This window comes from Lactuca sativa, chromosome 1 (assembly GCF_002870075.4).
Source record: "Lactuca sativa cultivar Salinas chromosome 1, Lsat_Salinas_v11, whole genome shotgun sequence".
NCBI lineage: Eukaryota > Viridiplantae > Streptophyta > Magnoliopsida > Asterales > Asteraceae > Lactuca > Lactuca sativa.
Window position 1 is genome coordinate 46,411,679 of NC_056623.2, and position 10,904 is coordinate 46,422,582.

At 33.3% G+C, this 10,904-nt stretch overlaps 2 protein-coding genes across 3 annotated transcripts; both read left to right on the forward strand.

Annotated features, from left to right (window-relative positions):
- Positions 1–1,956: 1,956 nt before the first annotated feature.
- On the forward strand, positions 1,957–6,991 carry LOC111882302 (uncharacterized). Its single transcript, XM_023878662.3, has 12 exons — positions 1,957–2,653; positions 4,076–4,228; positions 4,330–4,545; positions 4,650–4,739; positions 4,839–4,955; positions 5,039–5,308; positions 5,406–5,640; positions 5,718–5,818; positions 5,894–6,064; positions 6,145–6,219; positions 6,303–6,410; positions 6,482–6,991. Exons 1-12 carry the CDS (start codon positions 2,219–2,221, stop codon positions 6,821–6,823), a joined length of 2,313 nt encoding a protein of 770 aa, XP_023734430.1. The 5' UTR covers positions 1,957–2,218; the 3' UTR covers positions 6,824–6,991.
- Positions 6,992–7,843: 852 nt separating this feature from the next.
- Positions 7,844–9,589, forward strand: LOC111882314 (probable nucleoside diphosphate kinase 5). 2 transcript variants are annotated; one of them, XM_023878677.3, is made up of 6 exons: positions 7,844–8,023; positions 8,135–8,220; positions 8,504–8,728; positions 8,832–8,939; positions 9,095–9,204; positions 9,385–9,589. In XM_023878677.3, exons 2-6 carry the CDS (start codon positions 8,135–8,137, stop codon positions 9,414–9,416), a joined length of 561 nt encoding a protein of 186 aa, XP_023734445.1. In that variant the 5' UTR covers positions 7,844–8,023; the 3' UTR covers positions 9,417–9,589. The 2 variants fall into 2 exon arrangements, with proteins under 2 accessions (XP_023734445.1, XP_023734448.1); XM_023878680.3 differs by having other exon boundaries at positions 7,858–8,007.
- Positions 9,590–10,904: the final 1,315 nt, after the last annotated feature.

Consider the following 10,904-nt stretch of genomic DNA (forward strand, 5'->3'; position numbering starts at 1 on the left):
AATGTTTATTTTTATGATTGTTAAAGAAATATAGATGAAAGATACTTTAGCTACCTTAGTCTATTTTTATATGGCTTAATACAAATGACACTAATTAAAAATAATAATTAAATAATATAGTTTATAGTTTGATAGCCTATCAAACAGACAAACACTCGCAAATAGATGTGCATGATAAAGAATTATAAGACCATCCGTTATACCCACCACATACCACATATGTGGTGGGTGCCACATCATCACCACATTCCACTACCACATACATGGGATACTTACCACTAAACACACCACTCCACCTCATTTTTCTATTTAAATTTAATTCAAAAATACATTAAAAACATTTTTTAATACTATTTTTCCATTAAATTAAAATACCAAATTACATTAAATAAAAACTAAATTAATTGAAATTAAAAAATAAAATAAAAATAACAATCAAAATAAAAATTACATTAGTTAATTTAAAAAAAATTAAAAAAAAAACATTAAAAAAACTAAAAATTCCAACCATACATAAAATAAACTACCCCCTACGCCTACGTCGGGCTCGAACCGACTCTTTCATTGCTAGAAAAAGTTCCAAGTCTTCGCCCTCAAGGTCGTCCGCTTTCATTTTCAAGATTTCCATATCGGTTTTTGTTTGGAGTGTCTCTTGTGCCTCTTGAAATGATGTTTGTGCTTCGATCATTTTTTGTTCCATCCGAGTCATCACCTCGGCCTTTGTTTCCTGAAGCTGCACATATCGATCAAATTTATCGCCGAACATATCCATAACACTAGAATTCGAAGATGTTGACGCCGCTTTTTTTGCTTTATTTCTTCCAACGGGCCGAGGAAGAGGTTGGTCGGTTTCAAGATCTATTGGATCGTCGTTGATGTCGATGTGTGTTCGGTCGTCCGATTGTTGAGAAGCTCCATCGGGGTTTCTCGAACGCTTTGAACCGGAAGATTGGGAACTTCCTTCCGTTTGCTCTTTCCATTTTGGGGAGTCTTTCAATTTTAGCCATGGCTTCATATACGGAAAAGCTTTGCGTGTAGGCGTTGTTTTTTCATATTAGTCCATGGCCGCCTTGAAAACATCAAAATCGTTCGAGCCGCTTTTGCGTATGTTTAGGAGATTGTTGTAGATTCCTCCAAAATCGGTGCATTTTAATCGAATATCTCGCCATTTCGACGTAATTTGATCGGCATTTCGAGCTTGACTTTCCATTAACTCGTAAAAAATGGCTCGGACTTTTTCCCAAAAACTTCCGTACGTCTGGCTATCTCCTACAATTGGATCTTCGGAAGCCGCCACCCATGCCTCCGCTAACTTTTCTTCTTCTTCTTTTGTCCATGGGACCCTTTCTTGGTTGGTAGTGGGTCGGGCCGGTTTTTTTCCTTTTTTCTTTTTTGGTTGAGGTGGTGGTGAAGGTTGCGTTTCCGGAACAAAATCCGGCGAAAGTGGTGGTTGTGAGCTTGGTGGTTGTTGTTGTTGTGACGATTGTTGTTGTAGTTGTTGTAGTTGTTGGAATTGTTGAAATTGTTGGTATTGTTGTTGCATTTGTTGTTGTTGGAAAGCCGGAAAAGGTTGATATTGTTGTTGGAAAAGTGGTGTTTGTTGGATAGGGGAACCACTTTGAAGTAGATTGATAAAACCGCCTTGAGGTGACTCCATCGTCGGGAATTGTCGAGGTGTTGTGTCTAACGCAAAAACGTCATCGGGTTTGCGATTTCGGTAGTTTGGAGGGGTATTTTGGTTGGGATCCATGATTTTTGGTTGTGAAGATATAGTGTGTAGTTTGTGTATAGAGAAAGAAAAGAATGGTGTAAAAAATAAGGAGTAAAAGTATAGTATTTATAGGTAAATAAATTATTTATTTATTTATTTATTTTTTTATTAATCTAGCCGTTTAACAACGGCTATACAACGGATACAAGAAACGGTCGAATAGCTGCGCATCGTATCATTGGTCGTTTGCATTCGTTGTCCGGGCCACGGAGGGCCACGACCACGAGCCACCACGAACCACCGGGGTGGTGTGCACGGCCGTGGTTCGTGGCCAAGTAGACCACGGATGCGTCCAAAAAGAGATTGAAGTCTATTACCAGTACAGAACATGGCCCCCAACACCAATCGTCATCATCTCCCTTCTCTTAAAATGATGTCTTTCCATCTGTCATTCACACATTCACTCTATCGCCCTTCAATCTAATCTTCAGTACTCTCCCTCCGGCGATGGCAGTTAACGAGTTTTCCAGATCAGTCGATATGGGAATCAAACTTTCCAAGCGGATATACTACGGAAAAGACAGCCCTTCCCCTTCCAGGTCTGCTCCGAAGCCGCCGTCCATGGAGAAATCGTTATCGACGTCTTCCTCCGCTTCCTCAGTTCGGATGCCACAGAATCACCATCCTACATCGCCGATGGCTTACGCCGTCATAAATGAGCCTCTTGTTGTTGAGAATCCGGCTATTCGGAGCTATCAGCCGTACATATACGGACGCTGTGATCCGCCGGCGTTGATTCCGTTGCACATGGTCGGAGTAACGATGGAGGTTGACTGTTATTTGGACACGGTGTTCGTCACCGTTAGCGGTGTTTGGCGCCTTCATTGTGTATCTTCAACCACATTATGTGATTGTCGTATCGCGATTCCGATGGGAGAGCAGGTAATTACTGATTATGCGTTTGAAATTCTTACGACAATTTTATCTCATATATAATAGCTAGCTTAACTAAGCTCCTTAATTTCGATTAAAAGTTTTGATCCGAATACTTTGCAAAAGTTTACATACGACATGAAGATCATATTTAAAAAGTATAATATCTAAAATCAAAGATTTAATTTATATTTTATTTCTGTAAAATCAGTTATGTTCTCGACTATTAATTAAAGAACGGAAAATTAAAAGGTGGTGCAGCTGCACCATTTATCAGCAACAGGACCATTTCAAATCATCAACCATCTCATCTGTACTATTACTACTATACATATACATTATATGTTTCTAATTAAAATTGTAATTTAAAAAAATCCATGTATTGTGTATTTTGTCAAAAAGCTTGTATGTAACTTCCATAAATAAACAATTTAAGCGTGTAAAGAATGCAGGTGTACGAGTGAGCATCTATGATTTATTTTAATATTAATTATTCTCAAACTAGGTATAAGAATATTATATGGATTAATTAAAAAAATTAAATATAAATGTCTAAATATTTAAAAACTTTGGATTATAAAAAAATAAAAAAATAATGAATTATTACAATTTTTTTTATCTTTTAAATTTAAATAAATAAACAAAATAAACTAATGAACTTTAATTTGAAAATTTTGAAATAAGAAATCAAGTCCATTAATAAATTGATATTCATTTGTTACTACATTTATTGTAGTTAACTAATTATTCTATTAAAATGTTATAGGATATTTATTAAAAAAAACCCATAAAATGACATATAAAAAAGAAAATTAATTAAAAATAATCACAAAATGACATTTGGCAAATTGAATGAGAGTGTGACATTTGACAAAAAAAACCTTCATTTATTAGAATAGATTTATTTATTTACATTTATATTTATTATATGATTATATTATTATAAGTCATTTACATTTTATAATCTATATTCCATAGGTTCTCCAGCATTTATGAATAGTGATATACCGTTTTTAGTTTTATACACAAATCGCGAAATAAATATTTTTTTAGTATTTGAATTTAAAATACTTATCATAAAACATGTTTACCCAAAATAAATAAATGAATATATCATTTTATTATTAAAATAGTAAAGATATATTCTATATTGTATGTTTTTGTAGGTGATTGTTTTGGTTAAAGCTTATAATTTTCTTAATTCTTAATATATTATATATTTTATTATTAAAGTATTAAAGATATATTCTATGATGTATGTTTTTGTAGGCGGTTATTTAATTTTGGTCAAAGCTTACTTTTTTCTGATTTCAACAATAGATCGAAATACTGTTTTTTACATCACTTCTTGAATATTTGTGCCATTGTCTCATCTTTGATGTTTAAATTTCATGTTTAAGTTCTAAAAAATGCATGAATTTGGCTTACCAGGGTTCACTTCTAGGTGTTGAGGTTGACACCACTACAAGATCATACTTTACTCAACTCATAACCCCAGAAGATGAAAAAAACCACGTCCTACGAGAAAATAAAAAAGATGGCTTCTTAATGAAAGGCAACACCTACACTTTTCAAATCTCACAGGTTCCCCCCCAAAACTTTTCAGCGTTAAAATATTTGTAACCTTCATAATATCACCAAATAAATCACTTACTTACATTTTAATTAACTCTTAAAATTCCAAGGTTGAAGGAGGATCCAACATCCATGTGAAAGCTAGATTCTCTCAGAAACTATTGTATCAAGACCATAATTTCTGCCTCAGCGTTCCTTTCACTTTTCCCCCTCATGTATTTCCAGTGTTCAAGAAAGACTACTCTTGTACAGAAAAAATACTTCTAAATGTCAATTCTGGCACTTGCACTTCCATTACATGCAACAATGCTAGCCATCCTTTAAAGGTATATTAACCTTTTTAATTAATTACTCTTTCATAATTCATATCATATTTGATTAAAATTCTAGTATACTAATAGTCATATTACACCTCCCTTTGTTTTTAAAGGAACTAAAACGACAGGTTGGCCAATTAGTCTTTTTGTATGAGGCAGGAGTTATCAAGTGGTCTTCTCAAGATTTCTATTTTTCATATTCGGTAACATCATATCTATGATCTTAATTATGTCTCAAATTAAACGTATGTTTAGTGTTAAACTAATTAAGTTGGCTACATTTAAATTTAATTATTTATCAGGTATGCTCAAATGAGATATTTGGTGGTATGCTCCTTCAGCCTTCATCTTTACATGATTATGATCAGAGAGATATGTTTTGTTTTTATCTATTTCCAGGGAATAAACAAAACATAAAGGTGGGTATATATCAAAGGTTGTAACATGTTCATTGGTATATTGGTGATAAATTAATAAATGTGTTTATGGATATGTTAAATAGCCTTTCAGAAAGGAAGTGGTGTTTGTAATTGACATAAGTGGCAGCATGCGAGATGACCCTCTTGAGAAAACAAAAGATGAAATCGTAGGATCACTCTGGAAGCTCAATGAAGGAGATTCATTCAACATTATAGCTTCGAATGAAAACATTAAATCGTTTTCATCTTCATTGAATTTGGTAACAGAAGGAATGATTACAACTGCAATTGAATGGATGAACACAAATCTTATTGCTAATGGAGGTACCAACCTCATGCTTCCCCTAAAACAGGTAATTTAATTTGTGCAAGTTTTGGATCACTCTTCTATATATATATGAAACTGAGATTGAGATTGAGATTGAAGAACTTGATGATCATGATATTCAGGCAATTGACATGGTTGGTAGAACAAGCGATTCCATTCCGTTCATTTTTCTGATTACTGATGGATCTGTTGAAGATGAAAGAGAGATTTGTAATATGGTGAAAGGTCATATTGTGGATGGAGAACTGAACTCTCCTAGAATTTGCACATTTGGAATAGGTTCATACATCAATCAATATTTCTTGCAAATGCTTGCAAATATTGGAAGAGGACATTATGATTCTGCATACGATGTAGGTCAGTTTCATCAACCACAAATCCATATTTGTCAAGTTATATGAAATATCCACAATTAATGACTTTTTTTTTACCAGATTCAATCAGCATTCGTATGCGACAACTGATTGACAATGCTACATCACCTCTTTTTTCAAATGTAACCCTTGATGCTCTACAAAATCTCGAGTCATATGAGGTATAAACTATAAACTGCCTCATTTTTCGTAATGTATGTGTTTCCTAGGCTCACTTTCTTTTCTGATTGTTGCAGATATTCCCATTTTGTATTCCGGATTTATTGTCTGGAAGTCCTCTAATTGTATCAGGCAGATTCAAAGGGCGCTTCCCTGACACTGTTAAAGCTAGAGGTCTCTTAGCAGATTTAAACACTCATGTGATTGATGTCAAAGTGAGCAAAGCAAACGACATGCCTTTAGAAATGGTAAACATTTTGATCCGGATTTGTGGCTTCTCTTTTCGTTATTAAATTCTAATTCTCATTTTATATATCTCCTGTTTGAGGTATGTGCAAGGAGGGAGGTTGGTATGCTTACAGCACAAGCATGGTTAGACCAAAACACAGAACTAGAGGAGAAGGTTTGCTTTTGTGTTCTTGAATCCTGATATCGTTTACATTTCAATATTCAATTCAGTTGCTTGAACTATTATCGTAATTCTAGGTTTCAAAAACGAGCTTACAAAGAGGGGTTCCTTGTGAATATACTCGAATGATTCTAGTACAACATGATAACCTAAAACAAGTAATCGAATCAGATCCACCAGAAGAGGTACGCCAATTTTCATAAACCATCGTTTTTAGGCAAGTGAAATCAAATAACCAGGTTTGATTTGATTACAGAAGTATACGAAGTCGAAGAACGAGAAGATAACGTATCTCATGAATCTAAACTTTGGATTTGGTAACTTGATTGCAACTGTTGAGAATTTACCTCCAAGGAACGAAGAATTGAAGCTAAGGGAACCACCTGGAAAAGTTGCGCAAGCAGCTTCGTCTTGCTGGATTATGTTTGTTGATCGATTTTGTTGCAGGTGCATGATTCAGGCATGTGGTCAAATAAACAATCAATGCTCCATTGTAATGACGCAACTATGCGCTGCTCTTGCTTGCTTTCAATGCCTAGAATGTTGCTGTGAGATGTGTTATTCGTGTGCTGAAATGTGTTTGTGCCTGTTCATGTAGAAAGTTGGTTTAAAGAAAACACTTACGATAGTTTAATAAGTGTGTACCTATATAAATATATACATGATACATGATATATAAACATTGTTCGAACTTGTTAAACTTGTATATTGTATGTGCTAAGTGCTAACGTTAACGTGACTAATTAATACAACTTGCTTTTTATTATTTTGTCTGCAACATCATTTATTAACATTTTCCGTTATTTAGAGAGGCAACATGTAGACAACGACTATTTTCAACCATCTTTTACTTGTTGAAACTAAATTTATTAAAAACATGTATACGATATTTGTTGAATTTGGTAATGTAGTAGTATAGTAACAAAATCATTCTAGATTTATACAACTAATGGCAATTAGAATGTAAGGAAATGGGGTATCCTCATGCTCAATCCACCTTATCTTCAAACCATTTCATAAGGTTATATACCAGTGAAAAATCCACCTCATCATCAAACCATTTCATGAGGTTATAGACCAGTGAAAAAGAGAGAAAAAAAAGAGAAAAATATACAAATTCATTCCCTTAACATCCATGACCACTTTCATTCCACAATACACTTATTATACTTGGGGCATTGTTCACTAATAGAAACCACAAGCAACATGGGATTGTGCTTTTGCCTAGATATCGGATAGCCTGATCGAAAATAAAAATTAAATAATTAATCAAATAACATCTTATGACAACAAAAAAACTTATAGGTAAAAGCTTTGTTATTATGAATATTATAATCTTGTCACAACCATGGTTATCAAACTTAAAATAGAAAATTGAATCGAACAGTTTAATTTTTTCAAAATCAAAATCAAATAACAAACTTCATAAAAAATAAAAAAACACTTAAATTTTAGTAACCATTGTCCATTTGTCCTCAAACTTTTTCCTATAAGTTTTTTTTGTCACGTGAGAAAACCAAAAATCTTAAAATATCTCCATTGTAATAAAGTTTCTTTACAAAAAAGAACTTTATATTATAAAACTCATAATAACTTTTTTTTTTTTTTTTCTATTTTACAAAGTTTATTCAACAAAAAATATATTTTCCAAAAATTTGGGCAAGTGCCTAAACGCGTGCAAGTTCCATCAACAGCGTTTCTTCCGGTCCTTGACTACTCATTCCCGCCTATTCCTTCCCTGAATCGACACCCTGTCACGCTTCCATTGCACTCGCAATTAAGGTTCGTCGACTCAAAGGTTCCATTCAGTAACTCTTAACTTTGTATTGTTCCCCTTATGTTTTGTTTTGCAATTGTTCGAATTTTCATCACTTGATGTATCTGATAGCTGATTTTTTTCTTCATTTAGATGCTTATGAATCTCCGTTGCGGAATTTGCTTTGGGGATGCTGTAATAATTATCCTTCTGACCTCTGTTGCTGCTCTATCGCACAGGTGAATAGTGTTAGGGTTTCTAATTTCTGAATGATATGCTTAATGAACTTCAATGAAATTAGGAAATTGAAGTCTATAGATTTAACTAAGTTATTCAAGTTGTTGCATAAGCTGTCTATTCATAAATGTGATCTCAAGTTGAGTAGTTAAACAGAATAATATTAGTAGAGCTGCTATGCATATCTAGTAATCGACGAGTTGTTGATGCCAAGAGCTTCCTTTTCTCTCAATGTACTTGCTTATAGAACTTGCTCTAATGCTGTCTTATTGCATATAATTTTAGATCATTTGCAAATGGTGAATTGGAAACCGAGAGGACATTAGCAATAGTGAAACCAGATGGGGTTTTTGGTAACTATACTAGCTCAATAAGGAAGATTATTCTGGATTCTGGCTTCAGCATCCAAAGAGAAGCTACAGTACACCTTGATGAAGATAGTGTGAGAAGTTTCTATGCCGAGCACTCAACAAAGAGTTTCTTTCCCAACCTTGTTAAATACATGACAAGGTATTTTCTTGTCTTCTTAAAACAATCTGTTCAGTTTTCATAAAAGTTACAATCTAAGCTCATTGTTCTTAATATTGGTCTCTTGATCTTTACAACTTGTCAGTGGTCCAGTGTTAATAATGGCTTTGCAAAAAGCTAATGCTATTGCTGATTGGCGCACTCTTATTGGACCAACTGATGCTCACAAGGCTAAATCTACACATCCTCACAGGTTTTTTTTGTCGCGTTTCTCTTATCATGTTGTATTCTTGTGATTCAAGCCTGAAAACTTTGTATCACTAAGGAATATAGTTAATGGCACCTTTTTTACTTTCCATGGTGATGTTGTTAAATGTTAATTGTTATCTAAAGTTTTGTCTTGTATAGCATTAGGGCCATGTGTGGGCAGGATTTGGAGCGGAATTGTGTTCATGGTTCAGATTCACGTGAGTCGGCTGCAAGGGAAATTTCATTTTTCTTCACAGAGACATTTTCAGGTTAAATTTTTTGTCATGTTACTTTCCTTTAGCTTATGAACTACAATTATCACATGAACATAAGTAAATTATATAAAGATGAATGTTTTTTTTTTTTTATAATAGTAAAACACAAAAAAAAATATGTTTGATGGAAGATGAGTGACTTATGCTGGTTTTTGTAATTGTGTAATACAACAGAAGGAACTACTCTGAAGCATGATGAACTCTAAAGAAAAAAACACATACATTCTGTCAAGAACCCAAAATGTTGTCATGAATGGTAATCGGGGTGTTAGATCCTGTAGCAGATGAATTATTATTTTTGTTGTTTAAGTTATGTCTCATTTACATATTCTTACATTTTCATTAATGGTTTATGAAAAAAAGTTTATTTAGAAATTTATTGATTGGTGAAAGTAACATCATTAGCCTTTTTTTTCTTTATTGTAAGAAAAGAATGAACTTCCTAATTAGGAAAGTTGGTTCCACCAATGCTGATATAAGTAGGCTGTATTTATTAACCCAATGACTCTAGCATGGAGGCCCATCACATCCCTTTATTTCCTCTTCTCTTCTGTTAAAAGTTAAAATTACTAGCAAGTCATTGGTTGTAGTGATAAGTGATTGCTAGTGTCCTTTTTTTTTTTTTTTTTTTTTTTTTTTAACATGCATCTCGAGGGAAGATAACAACTCTCAGTAAAAAATCTAAATCCCAAATTGATGATGTAGGGCATGACGTTTTTTTTTGCATTCAACAAAACCATGTCTGCTACACGGTTTCCATTCTAATCACTCCCCCATTATTCAAAATTATAGACTCCATTCCATACAAAAATCACGTATGATTTTCTTTTAGTTTTTGTTTAATGGGCCTTTTCACATTATATTTTATAAATAAGACACAATTAAAAAGAAGTCGTCAGTCATCAAAATATATGGATGTTTGATAGCATATGATTTATAGAAACATCTATGGTTGTAAGGGGTGGGGTCGATCTATTATTAAAATTACTGTTATTGTTTATGATATCTTATTATCTCCAAGAATATGGGGAGTGGTTTAAGTGGAAGCAAGAAGCGTAATGAAGGGACGATGTAGAAGATAATTTAATTGGATTAGGAGGTGGAAGAAGGAATAACACTTGTTTTAATCATAATTAACTTCTTATTAACGCATTTGCCTAATCTCTAGAAAGAACCTGCTGGACGTTCACTTATTCCCATTACTACGTGTCGTCCAATTATCCATTAATCCATCCGGCCCATGCACTAATTAATATTCTAATTGACTAATTATATATTAATTCTTCTTTTCATAAGTCCTTGGAAGTCAACACACACACGTCTACATTTACATTCATCGACACACCTGCTTATCTAAATGCCTTTACCCAATAAAATACTAAAGTTTGTATCTTAATTACTGCTATCCGTATTTCAATCATATGATTATGAGCAACATTAGCTAAGCAATGACATATTAGGCACCTTGCTTTGAGATTAACTTAATTACGGCCGATCATTAAAAAGATATACAGACTGTTATTATCCTAAAATATTACCGGAGCTACAAGTAAATGGGTTTTATCCTATATGCAATTTATACTTGATTATTATGCTTAACATATAGTATTTAAGAATTAAGATTGCTTCAAATGACTAAAAAAATATGAAAATATATAATTCGTTAAGAGCTCAAATACCTTAATTAAGCCATA